At 41.5% G+C, this 23,967-nt stretch overlaps 1 protein-coding gene across 2 annotated transcripts in view; it reads right to left on the minus strand.

Annotated features, from left to right (window-relative positions):
* Nucleotides 1-1,930: 1,930 nt before the first annotated feature.
* Nucleotides 1,931-23,967, minus strand: part of LOC100643456 (cell adhesion molecule 3) — a 37,553-nt gene continuing 15,516 nt past the window's right edge. The window contains exons 3-7 of one of the 2 annotated variants that reach the window (XM_048409283.1): nucleotides 17,900-18,035; nucleotides 12,155-12,220; nucleotides 11,774-11,907; nucleotides 8,394-8,700; nucleotides 1,931-4,484 (exon numbers count right to left, since the gene is read on the minus strand). In XM_048409283.1, the coding sequence (XP_048265240.1) occupies nucleotides 4,396-4,484; nucleotides 8,394-8,700; nucleotides 11,774-11,907; nucleotides 12,155-12,220; nucleotides 17,900-18,035 (732 nt within the window). In that variant the 3' untranslated portion in view covers nucleotides 1,931-4,395. The remainder of the gene's footprint in view (nucleotides 4,485-8,393; nucleotides 8,701-11,773; nucleotides 11,908-12,154; nucleotides 12,221-17,899; nucleotides 18,036-23,967) is intronic. The other variant, XM_003398537.4, reaches the window with a different exon arrangement.

Here is a 23,967-nt window from a genome sequence, read left to right on the forward strand (position 1 = left end):
TTGATTGCTACATATGTAGTTTCAAACGCATGCACAATATCGCACGATCGTTTATCGCGAATACAAATGTATAATAGTGGCGATTATGCCCATCAAGAAATGCTAACTGAAATCAAGATAAAGTCGACCGAATCGATGTGTTTCGATGGTTAAAAAAATGCCAAAAATATCAGAAACGACGAATTATTTCTAGGTTTGCTAAAAATTAATTTGTAGTTCTCGAATAGTACAGCGTGTACTAGACGTCCAGACGGACAGAAATGTTCGTTTCATCTTTTGCATTTCATTTAAATGTTATAAGATCCACTCGTTGAAATTAGATGAATCGTAGTAACGCAGGAGATGTCTAATTGGTTTCCTTTCTTGAGATTATCCGCAGGCAGTTTTTATCATTAAAAAGTTGTTTATCGCCGGCAAAGTTCCGCGCAGGGGGACAATATTCGTCTTGCGTAACTTCAACGAGTCAATACGATACCAAAAACAACAGTTGAAATATCTTTAGTTTCATCGAACTAAATACACGCCGATATTTAGCTCAGTGGTGGGTGAACTTCTTGAAACTGTAAACATCAGAATCAATAGGAAATTCGTACTTCATGGAAACTCGATCAGAAAACAACAGAAAAATGCTTAAAGTTTCTGAGGAAATTGCCAATAATTCAAAAGATTCTATTATCGAAAGGATCAACGCTCGTCGCGTTGGCTTTCTACGTTCGAAATCGATTTAATTTTAGAAGACTCGTTGTTATCGACAGTTTCGTATCTCGACTTTGAAACGCGTTGAATATTTTAGACCGAATTAACCTGTGTGACGTTAAGATTTAGGATAATACGTAGGATAATACGTAGGATTAGAGGAACGGATACATCATGCGTATGGATCAAAGCGAATCATTAAATACGCAAGATATCTAACAGGTGGCGCCGGTATTCTAAATAAGTATGCAAATTTCCGCGTAGATTCCGGTTTCTTTGATTCTACTTGTAAAGAGAGAAATAAAAATCCGTAATCTGTCGACAATCGCTCATCTTCTTCCTTTTTCAAAAGAAAAAAAAAGGAAACAAAAAAGAAAAAAAGAAAAATACGAATCCTCCAGTAGACAGAACAAATATCATCCAGCGCTGGTTTTTTGGGGAGGCGGATGATCGAAAAAAAGAAAAAAAAAAAAACAAAAGTACAAAACACAACAAGCGTTTAAACCTCTCGTGTAAGTAAAAGCGTGACGCGGCAGAGCGTGGCCTTTCGAACGAGATATCGGATTTCGGATTTAAAAGAATAAACGGATTAGTCGGTGGTGAATAGCGCATCTTCGAAGATTAATAGGGGTGAAAGTTAGGAGTAGAGCGAGGCCGTGTTGCACGCGCACCGCCATGATGATCGTATCGCATGCAAAACGGGTAATTGAATTATTTCATCAGCATTATTGCCTGTGACGCGGAAACAAATGGAGTAATAATGCCAGCGAAACACGATTCAATCGGCGAGCGTTTGATAAAATAATGTTTGTTAACCGGTAGCGTTCGGATCGACTTTGGTGAAAAATCGGCTGATTCGTTAAGGGGTTGTTTCAATGGCAGGAACACGGATATCGTTGACGAAAAAAAAATCGCTTCTCGAAATTGCCTCTTATCCGTACTAATACGTAAAGCCGTGGATAATTCGTGCGCTGGAATATTTGGTCCGTTTTATGCTGAATTTTCATGAACGGCCATTAGGAATTACGTTATATCGTGGCGAATAAAACAGGGATTTAAAAAAGGAGGTTAAGTGGTATTGAGAGACTCTGAGTAAGCTACTTTTCCTTTTTACCACCCACCCCCTCCCCCTCTTTCGCAAGGTGTCCCCAAGTTGCGATTTTTAAAGAGACGACCGATTTCTTGCGAAAAATCAAACAGCGAAAGGGAGTAGGATTTATATTTTTCAAAGGAGTACGATATTACTCTGTATATCCTTTTTATGTTCTTCTTACATAGTGTTTTGCAACGATACGAATTAAAGACGATAGATGGTAAAATGAAAAGTAATGGCGAGGAAGAAAGAAAATGACGGTGAGCTTTCGAATGAAATGAAATGAAATACGATGTTGTGGTCATATCGTTATTATTATTATAAATATTCTTTCGTATCGTGACAAGCTGAGGAACATAACGAGCATCGATACCAAAAAATTGGCAAAAATTCCGCTAACATCGTCTCTATTACACAAAGAATCGTGAAACTATGCTGCGTGCACGCGAGATATCTCTCTCTCTCTCTCTCTCTCGTTCTCTCTCTCTCTCGCTCTCTTTCTCTCTCTCTCTCTCTGACACTTTACACTTATTTTATTCTTTCTTCTTTCTATTAGACGCGTAATATCTCGTTCGAAAATATCAATTACACCGCTCTCATGCGTTTTTTTTCTCTCCTTCTCGTTTCTTCGTCCTCGTCTATTCGTTTTTATTTGTTCTCTTTGGCTAATTCTCCGAATGAAACACGTTCCCTATCGAACGCTCGCTCGCGTTAGCTACGTAGAAACGATGACGGTTTCAAAAATACTTATTACAATTAGAAAATCATGTAGAGTATTATTCAGTCGTTGCGATCCTTAATCGATAATTCGTAACTAATACTAGCACACATCGCTCGTTAATACATAATATACATATACATATACATATATATACGATATTCTTCGTATCGCTTCTTTCTTTCCTTTTCCCTTTTTCGTCCTTTTTTCTCTAATCCGATCTTCTTGTTCGATCGTCATGCCTCGTCCGACAAATAAAACGGCAAATAAAAGAATAAATAAATAATCGTTCGAACGACGCGAGTCGCAAGACGTGGAATTTGTGCGCGTACCGATTCGAGGCGAACGATGCACCGGCGTGAGCAACAGGAAACAACGTTCCAAACCGGAAGCAGACGGGGGAGAACAGTAAGCTCGATATTCATTGTAAACAGAACGTGACTGTGTAAATCGCTTTTGTTGTTCGTTACGTACGAAGGCGTGTCACACGCGGTTGACAAATGTATCGGAGGGAAACGCATTAAATCGAACGGTAAATGGCTATTAATTTAATAAACCGAATACGTAATAACCTTCTGCCGATGGAATTACACGGTGTGCACACGGATAGAACAGAGAAGCGTACGGATAACAAACGACCAAATTTTTTCTCTCTTCCAACCGTAAACGGATAAACTTTTCTTTCGCCAATGTTCTTTTCTTCCTCGTTTGTTCGACCCTTTTTTTTTACTTTTTCTCCTCTTTCGTCCTGCCCTTTTGTTTTGTCCGTTGCCGTCTATTTTCCCCGCACGAGAACTTTTCACGACGGCGAACAATTCGCGCGGGAAGAACGTTGTGGCGCAACAGCACCATCTTTTTTCTTCGGTTTCGTTCATCCTCCTCGATTACAAGAATATTAGACACGATAACAGTAGCAACGCAAAGTGACTCGTCGAATATCCGATTCATCAGGTACATCTACTCGCTCGCTGTTTCTTACGCACTTCGATATTTTCTTTCATTCTTCTTGTTCGTTTAGGTGAATCGCGTGATGCGATAGAACCGCTTTGTTTCTTTTTTTCAAAATTAAAATCGACGCACGGCTGAAAAGACAGAGTTAAAAGAAGAAGAGAATTAGAGGCAATGAATAATGGCAGTGAGAGACGGATATACAGACAGATTATACACACACACATATATATATTATATAGAATATACATGTATATATATATATATATATAAAATATATATATATATACACACATATATATATATATACATCCACGCTACGAGTTTAGTCCTTCGTCGGGCTTTATAAAAGTATGAAAAAGAAAACTGTCATTTTCATCTTGGAAACGATGGCACCGTAAATGGTGTACTACACATTGCGAACACACGATTTTCTGCCAAAGAGAAAGCAAATACATAGCGTCTAATAATAAGATATTCCTCGGACGTTGCCCGTTTCTTCTCCGATTTTTGGCCGATCACGGATGTACCTCTTTTCGCGAGAAGTTGGTTCGTCGATCGGCATCATCATAGAGAAAATTAAGATGCCGCGATATAGCTGCATCCAGTTGTCCGCGATTCACCGGCGAATATCCCCTGTCCATTGCCTCCTCTGCTTTGCCTTTCTCGCTGCTGCTCCATTCGTTCTTTCAGCTCGAGCCAACCGACTTATCCAGCATCGAAACTTCCTAATAACTCGTTTCGTCTCGTTTTCTTCTCGTTCGATCTTCGGTCGCGTTCCTCTTCATTTCTCTCTGACTGTGGTCCAGAAAAGGGTGTGACGCGGCACGTGCGTCGCCGGAGGACGACCATCGCGCGACACAAAGCGGCCTGGACTTTCTTACAAGCACGTCGATTTATATAAACAGCTCCAAAGCGCGCGTAGTTGAATGCGGTACGGTTAACGAATGGCGATCAAAAGGAACGCGAACAGTCCCAGGACCAGCCGGGCCGACGGCAGCCGCATCTCCGACCTGGACGAGCCAAGAACTGAAAACAGAGAATACACAGGCTGCTGCACTCAAAGTTCTGCGTTCGTTGGATTCGTCGCGTGCTCGCGGCGATCGTTCGCCCGGAACGCGATGGATGAATAAATGAATTTATACCCACCGCTTCCATTTTGGCTTTTAGACGTAGGAAACGGGTTAAGCGGAGTTTCGACCAGGCTGAGATTACGTTTTCGACGATGTTTGAACAGAGAATATTATGAATTTTTGCCTCGGAGCAGAGACCAACGCGGTAACAGACTAAATCGCGTATTTGACCGCTGTTACTGATACGGTAACGTTGTACTTTTAACCGAGAAATGCTTCGACGATCGTTTCGAGAATGAACAGAGTAATCGGAGAACGCGACGAAAGCAAATTATTTGCTGGAAGCGAGAGCTACGAATTTCTTAGATCGTCGAATGAATGGAATTTATCGACGCTCATGATCGACCTTTATGAACATTGTTCAGGTTAAAATCGTCGCTAATGGATCGAATTACCGATCGACGTTCTCCATAGGGCAGCTCTTTTTTTCAGAGAGAACAAAGCGAGGAGAAGGGGAGCGCGACTACGGGGATCCCCTTGCGTCGAGGCGCGAAACTTTCCGAATTAATACGCGCCATTCTACGTGCTAATACATCGCTGTGTAGTCAGCGATGTAGGTGCTGAGCACCGGGAATTGAAAGTAATAAAACGACGCTTCCGAGCATAATAACGCCTGCAGAAAGAAAAAAAATCAAATTGAGGGTACGCTTATGCTTTAACAGCCGCCTCCGGATGTAGGTCATAGAATTTCGATCGAGGCTTTCGAACGATGATGGATGACGGATTTTCTACGCGCTACTGCGAATGAACAAAAATTTCTCCTTCTCTCTCTGTCTCTGTCTCTGTCTGTCTCGACGATTGTACGCGATGGCAAAACGATAAATAACATAGATAGAAGAGAAACGATTTTTGGCCCGTCGACGCTCGATCGCTAGGCTGCGCTTTCTCGACCCACTAATTAACCCCTGACCATGGTGACTTGATTTACACTGGCAGTCCCGATCCAGTCACGGGCTTCGATCAAATATTATTCAATGCTCTCCGAGTGAATTAACTAACCTGGATCGCTGCAGTCACGCTTCAAGGCCTCGAATAACATTTGAACGAACCGCGAGCGAACCGTGACCGTAACGCGGCTCTGTCTCTTTTCTCCTGGTCTCGTCTGTCATCCCCTCCTCGCTCCCTTTATCACCAATTCTATCCGCATAAACGACGCTTAATTACGACGCCGGTTAATCGGTAGTATTACCACCTTTTACAATGCTCGTTTGTGCCCGATAGTTAATTTAGTAAATTTAAAGCTGAACGCGTTCCTAACTATACGTAAATCGCGCAAACACCGACCGCAGGCTAAATAAAGTAACATGGCCGCCGTGGATGCCATATGCTGCCATTAATTATCGTTAATAATCGTCCCGTTCGCTATTACATCGTATTATAGTTACACTTTGTTACAAACACTCGGCGGCTTCGCTCGTGTATATTATATATTAACGTTTATTTATCGTGGCAATTACGCGCAATGAGCGCGCGGTTAATTCGTCCGCAAATCTGACTATCCAGCGGCTCCATCGAGGGAAAAAGGCGAATGGATATCACCGGTGGAATCGGCGATCGATACGCGATCTAACGAGCAAATATTTCGTTTATCAGGTAACTTGCTTTGCCACGAGCCACCGGAGAAACGAATACAGAGAAAGGATGGATGAAACGAAAGAGGGGCTCCGCTGCTGATGGAAACTAGGAGAGCCGCTTCTATAACGAGGCAAACCGGCTAACTCAAATAACAAAACCAAGTTTTTTACAAGCCACGATCAATGAATTCGACCGTGCGTTTTTTTCCTCCAACGAGATGATCTCGATTCGATTGTCACTGTCACAGCGGTTATTATATAACGCTTCTCCGGTGCACCCACGAAACCTATATCGCGTCCTTTCACTTCTTCCCTCCGTACATTTATTTATTTCCATTTATTCGTTTTTCGCTGTCATTGATCGCTATAGCGATCGTCGACGTTGTTTCGTCGTCGTTGTTTCGTCGTTGTCATTTTCGAGAGGAGCGCGGCGCGCCGCTGAAGTGCGGCTCACTCGACGCCAAATAATCCAAAGCCGCAGCAAATAATCCTGGAATACGTCGGGAATTATCTTCGCCGCAGCCTCGGATTAGCTGGCGTGAAACGAATTATTTGATGGCGTGCCGAGCTATTTGACGTTAACCAGGATAATTCGACCGGTCAGATTATCCCGGACCACGATGTGGACAAACAACCGGATGCTCGGCCGTCGTGCACAGCCCGTTTACGGCTCAATGGGAGAAACGAAAGGAAAAAAATAGCGGACATGCCAGTTGCTCGATTTAATCGGTCAAAACCGGCTTCGTAACTCGTTGATCTGTAAAACGGACGTCTTTCGTTCGACAGAGTCGTCGTAAACGAGCCACGGATTGAAACGCTACTGCGAGTTTCGAATTTGCCTGTAATGCTTTGCAGTTTAGCGCGCGATCGATGACGTGCTCTTTTAATGGATTTGTTTTTTTCATTTTTTAATCTTCGTATAGAAGTGACACGGTTTGAATTCGTTAACGCTGTAAGCCTACGGCGGTGATTGCGCGGTTTAAGTAATTGGTTTTGCTAATTAAATATTGGAAGCGTATATGTGGGAGTTGCGTAAAATGTGACGATGTTTCTGGCGATGATAATAGGAGAAACGAATATTCGTTGATTTAATTAGATTAGAACGAGAACCACCATCTCGAACAGCCATACCGAACACGACGATTTTTCTAACGAAGATACTCGGCTGTCGTAGATAAAGTGGCAAGTTTCTAAAGAATAAATCGTCTTTGTCTCAAAATTCACAATCTGTCCTTCTCCTCGTCTTTAAGATATTTATCGGAAAGTTTGGAAATTTCGGTATCCCAGAAACTTATCGTCGCCTTTTAATCCCAACGGTTCTAGATTCTTCGGAATACTAATCTTCAACGTTTATCAAACATCGTTATTTCAGCCCAATAAATTCTCTGGAAATAACCAATGAAGACTCAAAGTTTGAAAGGGAAGACGGCAATCCCACGGTCTGCAACAGTAAACCAACCCCCAATAGAGTATCGCTATCAAAAAGTTCAATCAACGACGGGTGGAATGCTTTCCATGAAGACTCCCTGCTTGTAAACACCCCAAAAGATCTAAGAACTCGCTAAGCCTATTATACGACTTAAGCGGCCCTTCTCCTCCCTTCGCAAGAACGCTCTTTCATCCTGTTGCGATCCTGAAATTTTCTGCCTTTCGATCTTACTTTCTTTTTTCCTTCCGAAAGTCGAAGCGTCAAGTTGATGGTAAAAATTCACGAAACGTTTCGTTCTGGAAGAAAATTTATCAGATTTTTGCTTGTCAGAGACTGCGATCGAAGAAGGCTGAATCTCTTTCTACAATTTCGAGTAATCGCTCGTACGATTGTTTCACAGAATATCGTACTATAGAAAATTATAAACCGTGAACCTGTTTCTATATTTACATATTAACGTACACACGTGGTAAATACTAATATTTCTCGATCGTAGCAAACACGAACGAAGCAGTGGTAAATTTGTTTTATAAATTCGACTGCTAATTACGAAATTGTTTCTCGAGGGCTTGATACAACAATGATTCTTAAATGACGAATAATAACAATCGTTTCTCGTGTTTCTCAAACTTAATAAATCTTCTAACGATAAAAAAACGATAAAATTCTAAAAACGATAAAATTAGCCAAAAACTAGGAGAGTTAATATTGGGTCGGCAACTACCACCTAATGACAAAATCCGCAATCTCTCGGTTGCCAACCCAATAATTCGACAAAAGAAAATGCAAAGATTCGTTTTACCTTTGACTCCAACGTGTCCATCGGGTTTCTTCTGGCCGGTCTGGAAGTTGGGTGGCGGCTGTAGGTAGTTGATACCGACGATGGTAGCCGCTGGTTCGTAGTGTATCAGCCTCGGTTTGTCCTCCTCGGTGCTGACCTCGGTGCTCTGCCAGTAAATGTCGTATATCGAGGCGCTGCATCGTATTTTCAGCTTGCCCCCCGCGAAATGGTCGTGCGTAACGAGGAACTGAAGGCCGATCTGTGAAATGTGCCACTCGGACTCGTTCGTGTCCAAGGGACTGTACGTGCGGACGTGCGACTTCAGCGGCTGCGTGTGACAATTTGTACGAACAGGTTAAACAGGTGGCCTGCCATGTTCGTGAAAATTCTCTGGCTCCCGTTCGGCTTTCCACTTCCCGATAATTAATTTGAACGTCGTCGTATCGATTTAAGGACAAATTTCGGCCCGATTAATTGGTTGCGACCGAGGAATTTGCTAATCGCTTCTAGCGTTTCCGATAACAAGGTTTCTACGACGTTTAGGGCTACTTGGATCCTTTGTGGTCTTCGACTGACGACAGTTTGCGAACCTGATATGTTGCGAGCGTAAAATGTTGCTACTTAATGGCTATTAAAGGCGTCATTACGTTATAGCATCGGAAATTAAGGATCCTCCCGAGGCAATTTTCAGAAAAATATTCGCACCATCGATCTTCGTCATCGTCGGTTGATTTTTCAAACGATCGATACGTCGACGAATCTCTCGAACGACAACGTCCGATTTTATAGTCGAAACTGTCTACGCTGTCTATATATCGGGTGCTTAGTATTTCGTTAATTATTCCAAAACTCTATCAAGTTTCAAGCGATACTTTGTTCGGCGTACTTCTTAGACGATGACATTTATCGTTAGACTGGGATTGTCAATCGGGCGCACCAGGTGCTCGATATACCGTTAATTATTCCGCAATTTTATCGGGCGTTAAATTAATTTAAATTTATGTTGCAATATCTGCTTTCAACCATCAATTTCCAATGTTTTAACGAAAACTTTATAATGGAATATTAATGAATATCGAATCCGTTTAAGGACAGATCAATTTAGAACCATTGGCGAGTAAAATGTAAAACTCGTGCAGAAGTCTAAACGAACGGTGTAGTAACAGACGAAAAACGGGCTTTTATCCTAATATTTTACAACGAGAGAATCGTTCGAACTATCAAAAATGTAGCGTCGTAAGTCCGCGGAATTTTCACGAAAAATTACGAATTGATTTTTCGGAAATTCGCTACTTCCACTGCAGATATTTTCTTTGAAGAATAATATGATTTTTAAAAGGGTGTACGGTGTCGCGTAAGAGCAGAAGACAAGCGCAGCGGCTTTCTGTCACTCCAAACTGCTGATAAAGAGGAGGGTGCACGTCAAAAGTATCGGTATTTCGAGCAACAATGCGATTTTATCGCCGGGCACGCACGTAGCACCGAATTGATAGACAACCGATTCGACAGGACCGTGTTTTGATAACGCCGTCATTACACGTCCAAGAAACTTCGATTACTTTTTGTTCTCTCTTTTATTTTCCTCCCTTATTTTTCGTCATAACGTTGCAACGTTGCTTTTTCCGTAATATGTCATTTTATTGAAGGAATAGACAGGAGAAAAACGCGCGACGAGGTTTCGTTAGGTAACATTTCATCGCGAAATCAAATTTCCGTGCCTCGTTCCGATCGGAATATGCGTATTCATCTCGGACAAAAATGTCCGAAATGCAGTATTTCGCGAAATATTTCGCATCCTGATGAAACAAGAAACGTTTCTCTAGAAGAAGCTTGGCGAAGATATAATTCGAGTCTTTAACGCGACTTAATTAAAGAGTAAAACGTATCGACGTTTGAAACGTGGAAAAGCGAACGACATTTAAAACGTGACAATTTAGAAATTGGATCCACCGACAGATTTCACCCACGAGGCTGTGTATTTAAAAACCGTCTAGAATTTGATCAGCTGAATAAACTTGGCTGTTCTTCGCCGCAAAAAAATATAAAGCTTCGAGGTGACAGGGGATAGCGTGGGACACATCCGATCAAATTATGGAACAAGGTCAACGAACTGGTCCTGTATTCGATACGACGAATAACAAAAAATCTTTGGCTACGAACGAAATTAGGACGAGACGCCGTGGCTTGGAATAAAACGAAACTCGAGAATAAGAAGAAGAATCGACAAACTTCGATAATAACAAATATATTAACAAATTCATTATCGTCTATGGAATAATATCTGGCAAAGAAGCAATCAAGTGTATTTGACAAATTTTCAATTCGGTTGGATATTCAATTTCCGAAAATGATGCTTCCAGCGCAATTTTATAATTCTCTGCGGCGATTCTATCGCAAGTAGTAGCTGCCTGATCTCATTTGTACTAGGAATTTCGATCCAAGCCCGTATAATTCAATTTCTCCACTCAATTTCGCCTCGCATCAAGATAGAACGAATGAAATTGAGAACGAAACCACGTATTCGACGTCTTGCGCGTATCGCTACACGAAAGACGCGACGAAACGATCGAAACGACCGTAACTCCTGTTGTCTTCCCTCCACAGCGTACATCTATTTCAACATTTTAATTCAATTCTGTTCTATTTCGATGGATGACAAAAGCCGGGAAGCTGAGCCACGGATTTAGCGCAATCGATACCTCGCTGCGTTCGAGTATCGCGGTGTATAACTGGAAACTCGCTGGAGGAACGCGTCAAGACGATATTATAATCCGCAACTTTCATACAATCGAATAATCTCGAAACAAGTATCTTGCAAAATCTGTAGGAACGAGTCTGCGGACAAATCGATGACCCAGAGTATCGTTGAAAGCGTCGAGTTTGTCGGGATATCGTAAATACAAATTCATCGGTTTGGTTAAATTTCGCAAAAACCGTGGAAGAATGAATGCGGAATAAATTGCGTGAAAAAATATCTCTGGATTCTCTTTTGCAGCCGCGATATCCAAAGGTATAAAGGCGCATTATAAATTGATGGAAAAAGAACACAGGAGCGTAGCGTTGCCGCAATTTGATTGCAGCCCCTTAATGGATTAAATCCATCAAACTGCGCAACCGTAGTTCCTCAACCGCCATAACAATTAACTCTAAAATCTCAGACGCGATCCGCTAACTGTTTCCTAGCCAATGCATCCGCCGCGTAATGCACAGTCTCGAGGCATTCGTAACGGCGGAAAGGGGTTGTAACGCGAAACGGGGCAGGGGGCGGGGGCTGCTTGGTTACGTCTTACAGGAGCCAGAGAGCGAGAACAGAATACGGCACGAGAGGTATGGGAAGACATCGGTGATAGGAGGTTAGGAATTTGTAGCCGCTATTCACGATTTCATATAGCAAACCGTACTTGTCGATCGTTGATGTACCAGGTGAGATTGGCCGCCGGTTTACTCCGTCCGGATGTGCAGTTCAAACGTAGCATATCGTCGATCCGGTATTTCCTCCTTAACCCGTGTATCGACGGCCCTTGAGAGGGTAATTCTGCGGAACAAGAGACGTCAGGTACACACGGGTCCCGGAAGTATGCGAAGCATGTTCGAAACACCGCTTTGACGTTCGACCGTTTCCTACGTGTGTGTGTATATATACACGTGCACGTACGTACATATATATATAACAAATATATGCATATAGATAGGACGTCGGGTGGTTGGGTTGCAGGGGCGGTGGCGGGGAGGGGACTTTTCAAGATTCCCGGATGCACCAACCAACCAACCAGTGTACTCACGTGTGCACAGATCGAGCCGATAGATCCGACCGTGTGTTCTCGCCAACGCACCAACAGCCTGCCTGCCTGATGAAAAATTCTTCTTTTATGCCTGGCAATTCGGGCTCGCGTTTCGATATCGGAATAATGCATTCGTAAGAGAGACAGCGTCGTCCCGATCCTCCCTTACACAGAATTCACCGTGCCAAATGTTTCTGCGGAAGTGTTTTCGAAGCGGGATGCGTTTGATACCTTTCGTTTCGTCTCTACACCGATGTACATGTACTTGCGAACGTGCGTGCACCGTTATACAGGGGCTTGGTAAATTGTAATGTAACGAACAGAGGTATACCTCGTAGAAAGAACCGGTATAAAGACGCAGAACAAAATTTTTCAATTATCGTTTTAGTTACCGGAGGCAACGGTTCTAGCAGGCAGTTTATATCGTTAGCTTAGGGGATTTAACCTAGGCAAACTTGGTCGGTGCGTTCTATTAGGGTAACCAAACAAAAAGTGGTACGTAAAAGGAGTAGTAGGTCATACAGAGAAGATCATTTTATATTATAATTAATTTTCTAATATAAAAGCTTAGATGTTTGCGTAATATCGCGTGCTTGGTTATATTCATGGGATGTATCAGACCTTTTGTACGAAAGTCGCGAGTGTATAAATTTTCATTTTTGTATCGAAGAACGGTCGAGTACCTTTCTCTCGTTCTTAATTACGTAGATTAAAGAGACGAGTGTTACAACAAACACAGCACGATAATGTAACGATTATGCCGCAAACTTAATTCATCCGATAATTTCACGTTGAATCGTAAATGTTTATATTTTTCACGATAGTGGCGTAAGAACGACGGATACGTATCGCGCAAAGTTTAGCTGTTAAATCCTAGGGTACCCTGTATATAACTAAAGACACGAACATACATATACGTAGCCGGATCTGAGAAAATTCGCGTGTTTCGTTTTTCCATCCGCGGATATAACGGGACCGTTTAAGCATACGGATCCCGTGACTCTCTTCTTTTTCAGCCCCCTTATCCTGCCCTTCTTTGTTTCGTGTCGTTTTCGTGATTTGCGAGAGCCTCTCGAGTTCTTTTTTTTCTCTCTCCCTTTCTTTTCCCTCCTGTATGCTTTTTTTCTTTTTTCTTTTTTTTCTTTTTTTTTTTTGTTATTCTGCCGGGGAGAATTCACTAGCCTCGCGATCGTCGAGGAAGGAAACGTGGAAAGAGCGCGGAGGAACTTTCCCCGACCAGCGAGCAATGCTCGGCTCCGATGTAAAAGTTTTCTCTTACCGTGTGGTGCACACGGTAAGGTCTTTTTATTGTCGTTCTTCCTTCGAAATTTGGGACTTATTAAAAGTTGAAAAAAAAACTGGCGAGAGAGTACGGTCGTAGGATTTCATCGTTGTCGCGAGTTGGAATATTCTAAGCATTTTGTTCTCCCTGCACTCGTTCGTAATCCTCGTTAAACCGTTTCGGACACGAATATATTCTATCGAAGCTGGAGCTTTCTCTCTCGTAAGAAAATTTCACAGTTCTCTGTCTCTTTTCCTCGACTGTCTGTTTTCCATGAAAATTCGCCACATGATTTTGTGGCTGTAGAAGTAAATGAAAAGAATAGAAAGAAGAACGGTTTGTTTGCACAGCGCGCTTTATCTTATCTCGTTTCTCGGAAATTTCCAATTTTTCGATACTTTTCTAATAAAAATAATCCGAATATAAATATCGGTTTCGAGAGTTTCGTACGAAAAATTCCTTTCCGCGAAACTTACCGCGCTATAATACGAGGAAACTTTTCCAACCAACCGCGAGATCACCGGAAATAAAGGATCGCGACGAAAATTTCTCGCCAGAGACAACGAACTCTGATTCACTGGGAAACGGCGTGCAGGCAGCGACAAAATTCAAAACGATCGGTGTTTTTGCAATGTTCGTATAATTGTAATTCGGACGAAGCGACGGTGTCGTTTCGTGGAAAACACGGTTAATTCGATTCGAGTCCCGTTTGTGTTAACGCGGCAGGTACGAATGAATAAAACAAATTGGTTGGAGAGCCACGTTGAAATTGAATATTTATGTAGAAATATTCACGAAAGTGGATATTTACGTAGAAAGGAATTCAATGATTCGTAACAAGATGAAATTTAGACACGCGCTGTGTACATTACCGCTCAAAAGTATCCCGATACTTGTAGGTTTTCAGCAAAATTGGATAAGTAGAGGTACGATCGTTTTATCCCGCGCGATCAGCGTTTCTTGATAGAGAATTTTATCCTCCGATCAGCACGTAGATTCCAAGTATTATGATTTTTAGAAGCTAATTCGCGGTGAGAAAAATATCGCCAATCTGTGTGCATTAAGTAGTCGCGCGTGTCGTTGCCCCGTCTTACAGCGAATAATCGAAATTTGTAGTCTTTTGATTCTATTAAACGATACCAAGCACTATTTGCGATCGTTAATTCGTTATTAATTTACGTAGCTTGTTTACATTTAAATGCTGTTACTGGAAATCGAGGAAAATGTTCGGATACTTATAACGCGTATCGTCGATCGTGTATTTCCAACCACCATCGTCGTATCTCTCGTTAATGAATCAAAAACAGATTGGTTTATGAAAATTCAATAATTTGCGCCCGCGCACGCGAAACTTCTCGTAAAGTTCGCACCGTTCTCTTCTCTCTTAAGCTTCAGTCAGAGGAGTGAACGTTGCAGCTCATTAGCTTTATTTCGCATCAACCTACACACCGCCCTTGGACCGCGTTTACAACGGATCTGTTCTACGTTACTTTTACCCTCTATTGGTGTCTTAATCATATTTTCCGATACGGCAACTCTCGTTCTCTTTCTCTCTTACGTTGCTTGCAATTTAGAGACGTCTATGTTCCCCTGGCCTACAATTTTCCGGTTAACGCAGACGAGAAATTTAACGACCTCGTAAAGTGCTCGTTATACCGTAATTCTATTCGAACAAACGACAATTGCGTATAAATTAATACATCAAAATGATAACTCCGGTTGTCTGACTCTATTCCACGCGAACAATTAAGAAAGGCTTTCTAAATACTCCGGTAATATGGAACTGTCGAAATTAACGACGATGATTTATTTCTCTACGTTTAATAAAAAGTTTCTTTCGCTTCTACCAACCCTCCGGTTCTTACAGGTATCGCATTTCGTTCGTTCCATAATGCCAACGTCGTGTAATTCGTCACAGCAATTTACGAAACATTTTCTTCCTCGATAATTATTTTCACGTTCGTAGAAATATCATCGTCGGAATGTGTTACTTTAAATCTATGGAGTATAAATCTTCGTAATATACGATTTAAAATAATGAAACTTGATTCTTTAAGATTCCGTGAAACGTGACGATCTGGTCGTTATAACACGAGCAAATTGGCAAGTTCCGGCTCTCGTAACTGAGGTTATTATATGATACAGGAAATTTGGATCATCTTTATCCATACCGATGCAATATTAAAAAGTTAAAACCTACTTTAGAAAAATTTGTTTCGAGACGCGTACAGACTACGAAGAAACTTCGAGCTTTTCAATTTTAATTTCCATAACGCAAAACGCGTGGAAGATGATCAGTCCGATACCTATTTCGATATGTTAATTCACGATACCGTCGATAGGATAATTGATTTCACTGCTCTTTCGATTGCCTTTACCGAAGCGATTTATTTTCTTAAAAAATGTATTTTCCCCTTTCTCTGTCCCGTTTGATTAACTTTGCGGTCACGGTCCGTGAAAAGGGTAAATTAAAAAATTATATATCTGGCATTTGCATCGCCGTATGAAATTTATAGAAAATTAAATTGTTTGTAACTTGAAAAATAATTCTAAAATCGCACCAATGTGCGAAATTTCTTTCTACCACGTACGTTTTAACATCCTACATGATAGATTCATATGGAATTTACTATAATGATATTTGTTTGATATTTGAGTCTTTATATACATTACGCGAACACGTTACATACTGACACGTTCGCTTTTTTATCGTCGTTGTGCTCTTTTGTTGCTTTCCACAATAACCGAATACGATAGAAAATATAAAATTTTTAATAAACATAGGAAAAATATTTTTCGTTTATACGAAACCAAACTCTTTGAAAATCTTCCACCGTCTCTCTATATAAGAATAAAAATTACTCAAATTTATATCGCGTCGCATTTTGCGTTATGGAAATTAAAGTTGAAAAGCTCGAAGCTAGTTGGAAGTCTGTAAGCGTTTCGAAACAAATTTTTTTAAACTAGCCTTTAACTTATATCGCGACAGTATGGATAAAAAATGATGAAAATTCCCCGTATTATATAATAATCTCAGTTACGAGAACCGGAGGGTTAAACTGCGATCGAGTAGTTTAATATTTGTTCGAAACAAATTAAACATATTCCCCTTGTTACTCTCCTAATTACATCGTTTAACAAGTTTCCGTTTGCAGCAACTCGACAGAGGCACGAGACGATAACCGAAACCGTCCTTTTGCCTCGATACGAAACGTATCGTCAAACGAAAGCGAAGGAACGCTCCTTAAATTTACATTCCGCAACACTCGCGATACACAGGAGGAACCTGTTCAACCCTTTCGCGATTGAAACTTCGTTACTCTGAGCTCTCCAATTTGTCGCTCGACGAGCTGCCAAGTGTTGGCAAACGTTCTCCGCTCTCGTACCGAAATTCTCTTGCTATATCCTCGGAAAAAAAAACAAAATTACCAAAGAAGGAACAAGAAGAGACGAAAAGTGAAGCGAGCGAAACGTCGACTTACTAATCTCGAGAGAGATTAGAACAAAGTTTAATTTACAAAGAACGAAGTTAATCGGAGGAATGGTTGGCAACTTGTTACAGTTTCTAACGATTGATATCCGATTTGAAACCTGTACGAAGACTTTAGGCGTTCGTTCGACTGCATTAACCAAAGAGTTGATTAAAAAGAGCGAATCGCTGCAGATTCTATGGGTCTCGCGCAACTTTAAGTAGATCTCGGTATGGCGAAAGATCGAACCGTCGAATGACCTGTTTTTCTTAATTAGTTTGTAAATGTGGACCGGCGATTTTTGTACAGTATCGTGGCAAAAGGATCCGAGAATGCAAAATTGAAGAGAATGCGCATAATACGAAGACAACGCGTAAAATATCCAAAGTGAACTGTATGATAATGTTTTCTATTATACTCCGTGTGCAAAACAATTTTCTACCGGGCTTCTATATTTTTAATTACACTCTGAAAAACGTACGAATTTGCATAAAAATTCGTTACAAGATACAAACAAGGCGTATACGATTTTAGTGCCGATGTATGGTTTCGTACAGGTTCCTCGTATTTACGAACGACGGCGTAAACTCGCTCTGACAGTGGCGAATCGCGCAGCAAGTTTGAAAATGGGGCGAAGCGAGGGGCAGAGGGTTGAAAAAGAAGAGTAGGAAAACGTAACCCCGGGGTGGCTTCGTTCCCTGGGCGCCTAAGACACCTAATTCCCGTTCATTCCGTCGCGTGTACCCGCAGTATTATCTTCGGCTCGGTCCACAGCGATTCGCGTAAGCCTTTAAGTCCACCGAGCCGGTGGCTGGCATTAATTCGCAGTTCGAAAGTGCGCTCGCAAGCCAACACAGCTTCGGCTATGTACACGTGTACGTGTACATATGTACACACGACCGAACCTTTCGGTTCTATGTACCGCTTATGGCGGCTCGTAAAGTAAAGCGGCTCGAGTCTTTGACCGGAGGGTTAATAAACACGTTCTCTTACCGACTATGTTCATGGTGCCTTGGACGCAGGCCGTCTGGAACGAAGGAGCATCCGCGGACACTTCGCAACTGTAGACGCCCGCTGCGTCCAGTTCCAGGTTCGTCAGGGCAACCCGGGTCGAGTTGCTTTCGCTTTTCTGCAACAGACAGGATCGTCGTAGTCAGTCGGTCGTTTTTTTCGCTTAACCCTCGCGAGCAGTCGCCGTTCGCTTTTCTACTCGAACCTCTTTTCAGAGGTTTTCTTTTTCTTAGAGCTCGTCGATGTACGACGCAGGAGGAAGAGGAGGTTCATAGTCTCGAAGATGCGTCGGGTGTATCGCGAGATCTTTCAGGCTTTCTCGCGGATGGGGGAATTGTTTCTTTTTTGTAGATTAGAGATCGTTGTCGTTATCTCGATTTTATTTCTTTTGAAATACGTAGACATATTCTCGTCCAAGCCAGACTAGAGACTCTTCTAGTTATCGCGACTTTGTTTCTTTTTGCAACGGGGAATAAAGGTGCAAATAGCGCGAAGAACGTGGAGATATATTCTTCTTCGAGTTGAAAGGGGCTAATTCCGATAGAAGGAAGATTTTTTTTTTTTTTAGCTTAGGAATTGAATATTTTTCGTATAAAAGCGGTTTTACTATATTCGTAAAGCAGTTACATTATATTCGTAAAATTTCCCCAACAAAGTACAAATTGTTCGTTTTACCCCCTGTGCCAGTCGTAGTGTTAAAACAATCCTCGCACTCATTCATAAAAACAAAACATTTCCGTTCTGTAAGTGGTTTAAGGTTTTCGCATAGTACTGTAATTACTGCATTTGTTTAGTGCAATTTCAGTTCCATTAGAAGTTGAAAACAAAAGACACGGACGAATAATTAATCTGTGCGAACGTTGCACACAGCTAGGACTCGAAGATAAATGAAAAATATACAACGTCGGCAGATGTATTAAACATCGTTTCGAATCGGTTGTACAAAGTTAACGTTAAACGAATGTCCGTCGGACATGTTCATTCCGAAGGTCGAAATATGTCAGCGTTTGATTTCTATTCATTTGGATTTGCCACGTTTGGACAAGTCGGATGATGCAGGTGCGCAACAGAGCCGAACAATGACGACAAATGTCTTTTGTTTCCATTGTCATTTACGAAGCCTATTGTCCACCGCCATTTACCGGAATATTCCAGAACAACTCTGCTTTCTTTGATCTATTTCTCCTTTTAGGAAAACACCGGTGCCAATTTTACGTTCGATTGACATCAACGAAGGAATCATCGCCGTTCCATCGCTATCGTTCGATCTTTTGTTTTATCGCTTGATTCGAAACTACGCGACCATTCAAGAGCGATAAACTGCGCAACGAACGTAGTACGAGTGAATCTCGGGCAATCTGTCACGCACACCTCTGAATACTTATATTTAAATATTGATATCTATTCCCTGGAAAAAGTTGAAAGAGCGCATCTTTCTTCCGCTGGAAAATTTTTCATCAAAAATCCACGACATCTTCGCGTCGAAGAAATAATTATTTCGCGATTCTTCGTCGTTCGATTACGCTGTCGAATGATTAATTCGTACCACGATGCCACGTCACCGCTCCATCCGTCATCCAACAGCGCACGAGGAAAAGTTTCAAGTTCCTACTCTGTGACTAGTCTTTTGTCACAACCAGTCCTGCATCTTCGATGCCTATGAATCGGCTCTGACAATCGAGGATTTATGACTCTACCTGTCCATGCACGAGCAACCTGTGCCACGGCATGGAAAAAACTCGACACAACAAAAAAAAGAGAGAGACAGAGAGAGAGAGAGAGACAAAGAAGGGAAAAAAACGAACATCGAAGAATGACCGCGCGAGCATCGATCAATCGACCGGAAGACAAAGGGTGATGGTCAGCTCGTCGCATTGTTTCGTCGCAGAATCGAGCCACGAGAGCATTTCTACGACGAGGAAGACGAGTCGAGCTCAGCGGACCGTACAAACGCCTCCTTGCGATATCGATTGCGAGGGCCACTCGATGTCACCATCGGCGACCGCACGTTGGCTTTTCGCGCAGTTTACGAGCAACATTACGGCTCCGTAACGGCGCTCCGACGGCTGGTTACGCGAAATTTCGCGACACCTCGCGATTTATTCGCGCGTAGGCTTGTCCCCGCGGCGGGAATTCGCAGGAAGGTAAATGGCGACGGGATCGGCGAACGCGGTTTCCCTCGGATTTACTGGAGCTGATAAAAAATCCGACGCCGACTAGCCGCATGTTTATGGCGTGGCGACATTTTCGCTGCACCTATTCGTTGCGGCTTTCGAAAGGAGTCCACAGGGCCGATGACTATGGTATACCTTGGTAATAGGAAATTTTTGCCTGCTCGCAAAACACGCTTTAATCAATTACCGTCTTTCTTTATATTTCGGCCTGGGACAACCGGGGTTGATAATTTAGATGGTCGTTTTTCCAAGATCGAGTTGTTACATCATGGAGTGCATGGAACAGAGCGAGCTACTAGAGACGTTTCCAGAGGATATTTTATAACGAAATACCACGGAGAGTATGTTTTTAATCTAATGTGTTCTTTGGTAAATAAATTGCCCTCGATGTCGGCCTGGTAAAATGATCAGTGGAATAAAATGGCAAAAATTGCGCAAATTCTTTCGTTACAAATAAAAAAAAAAGAAATTAATGAAATAACATTCTTTCGCTTTGTTGACAAATAACAAAGTGGCGTGGAGGGCTGTCCTATTTTCATTAAACGTAACGTTATCGAATTGATAGAAAGGATGGTCGAGAATTAATACAATGGAGAAACTCGAATCGATCAATCGCTAGAATCTTACCAACCTTCGTTTGAAGAAATTTTGAAAAAATGAAAAGTTTGCCAGAAAGGCGACACATCGTCCTAAAAAATATAAATAAATAAATAAATAAATGCAACGCATAATATACTATTCGCCTAAAAAATAAGTGAACTGCAGTTTTCGTACATCATTTTCAAAATGACGCGCATATGTAAACACGATATTGCTCATGGATATCACTTAACGGCCAGCTTGGCACGCGGAGGTGTCGTAATAAAATATAGCAGCGCGGTGCTAAAGTAAATAAAAGATTTTTAAAAAATACAGACACGCGAGTGTGTAGCTTCTACGTTACACGGCACGTTGCAGAGGATTAAAATGTATTTGTTCAGTTAGTGGAACCGTTGTAAGCTGGCGTATAGTTTGTTCGGAAGTTTGAAACGGTACTGAGGGGAAGTAATATTCGTTTTTCCGTTTCGAAATGGCGAGAGCAACCCCCCTTGTTTGTGAAAGACTGACAGGTTGGAAGATTGAATTTGCCCGATGGTTTTATTTCAATTTTAAAAAATTACATCGATTTTTATCTACTCGCGAAAATAGATAGATTTCATAAGGGTTGATTCGATCTTCAAATGGACGAACGCCAACTCGTCAGTGGTTAGTTCGTGCAATCTTCCTCTTTTTTCTCCTTTTTTTTTTTTTTTTCGTGTATTTAACTTTAAAGAAGTGTAATGTACGCTTGTATGAAAGGTGTTTCATCTTTTTGTTGCAGCTTTCGCGAATATACTCGATCGTCAAATATTCATTTCCGCGTTTGGCGGAAAACGATGGCTACGAAAATTAACGCTACAAATTAAATTAACTTTGCTGCTCTCTCAGTGGGAATTGCGCTTACCGCTTGGTATTCTACTTCTGTCAAGAAACGAGGGAATTCCGATGTTAATTCGCCGTGTGGCGAGAAAACCACGAAAAATGTTCGTTCGGACTAGGCAAATGGAGAATCGCGAAACGTTAGACATCTACGTTTCGCGCTATTTATACAAACATTTTGTAATTCGTTCGATACTTATTATTAGAGCTGTCAAATCCGACAAATCTGATAAAATGACAGGAACTCGATTTTTATTTTTGGGCTTATGAAAATTCATTTTTACTTCTACTTGGATAGAATCGTGATTAAGTTATCGCGGTATATTTCGCTATTAAATTCGTTAAATTCGCCAGAATGATAGAATTCAGATTTTTCCACGTTTTTTCCCTTAACTTTTGACATTAATTTTTATTACGGTGCTGGTATAATTGTAAAGTAGAAAATGTACGCGGAACGAGCGAAGAAGAGGAGACTTTTTACTTCCAGCGAAATTTAAATTTCACGATGCACCTTTTTCATGCAAGGCTTTATTTTCGAAAACAAACACTTGGAAATCTTTTTCGAGTATGCGTACGTTTATCGCGAAGCGACTTTTTCACCATGGACAAATATACTCCTACACACGTTCGTATTTACAAACGTGCTTCTGTTCCATCTATACAAATGGAAAACAAAGCTTGGCACGAAAAAGTTTTATTCTACAATTCCAGTCTTCCTTTCAAATCTCTGTTTCCGCGCAAGGAATCACACCTAGTATCGCGAATCTTGTACAGGTACTTTATTCTCATCGTACCATTTCCCGATGGATCTGGCAGGGTGTCGGGCGAATTATAAACAAGCGGTCGCGGAACATGTGCGCGATGGGGTTAAAACAAAAGACACGAGGCTAAGACAAAAGACAAGGAGTTGCTAAAGGACGAAAACGAATCAGCGGTGAGTGTCAGTTAAGAAGTCAGAGAGTGCGAATCGCTATGCCGAAAGAGTGTTGCTAGTGCCGTCGATTAAGTTGCGAATTAACTATCTAGTTGTCTTAATTCTAATACGTCACCGTGATTAGTTCACGTTAAACAACCATCGTTTCCTGTTTGACCAACATCTGTTTAATCCATTTATCGTAAATAAACTAATTGTAGTAAAGATACGTCGATGACGAACGCCTTAAACAACGCTCTTTTATCGATCGATCTCCCCTATAAATTCAGTCGAAAGAGACTCTTTCTTTCGAACTTCTTCTTCAACTCTTCGAAGACTAATTAGAACTCACTGTATTAAAGTTCATAAAAGATACACTTTTGAAGTATGAAATTGGTGAAAGAGAATTTTTAATCTCCAACGTTTTTCGAAAGTACGGTCCCCCTCTCTAAAAAAAAAAAAAAAAAGAGAGAAAGAAAAGAAAAAGACGGAAATTTGTGCTCGCCGTGATTAGTTTTACGTTCGAAAACGAATTTTCCACCGTTTCATGGAAAAGTGGAGATCTAATCAGTCTTTCGCTAGCGGATGCTGGTTTCGAAGAAAAGGAGAAGAGCAACGACGAAATGGTGGAGGGGGGAAAAAATATACCCTGACGGGATTAAAATTCGGGTCGGACGATTATGAGACCACTGGTTGCCATTAAGCCGCCGTCCCTCTCGTAAGGGGTTCCAGCTCGTCGCTGTTTTACGCGTTATCGCATAAAACACCCCCTTTATCGCCCGAATATTCCAAGCCATCGAACGTCTATGAAATGTTCTTTAATCCTGCCGTCTACCAGCCCAAGTTTCATCAGCATCAGCACCGACCAATGAATAGAATTTCCCATTTTCTCGTACCATTTGACCAAAGCAATTCTATCGCTTTAATATCCTTCTACTTGCCACTTCTAAAAATTAACGAATACGTTAACAGAATATTTCTCCCGGGATTAAAAAAAGTCACTTTCGACGTTAATCTGTACAGTTTGTAACCACCAACGAGAAACTATGAAATTCGCGTTTGCCGAAGAAATCAAAATGAAAGGCAACGTATTATTTTATGCATTGACTTTAAAGGCGAAGATTTCCTTTCTCGCGCGTGATTCGAATTTTTTGACATTTGCGCAACCTTCTTGAGATTCAACGAAACATAAAACTATGATAAACTACGATTTCTTTTAGATCGTAGATCAGACGAACGCTTTATGTAGCAAGTTTATTATAAAGCATCCGTTTTTCTAGTTCAACGGTACTTTTACAGAAGTTTACAAAAATTCACTCGTAACGTCGCCTTCACGCAACCTTTACGCATTATTTCACTGCTTGGCCTTTAACCAGTCACGCACCCTTGTTATCCACGAGAAAACGAGCCGTGTTTACGGTATCTTTGGCCATGATCGCAAAGTCTTCGCGATAATACTTCGATTCTCCAGGAACCCTTTTGCTCATTCCGAGACACGCTCGTAA

The sequence above is a fragment of the Bombus terrestris genome, chromosome 10, assembly GCF_910591885.1.
Source record: "Bombus terrestris chromosome 10, iyBomTerr1.2, whole genome shotgun sequence".
Classification (NCBI taxonomy): Eukaryota; Metazoa; Arthropoda; class Insecta; order Hymenoptera; family Apidae; genus Bombus; species Bombus terrestris.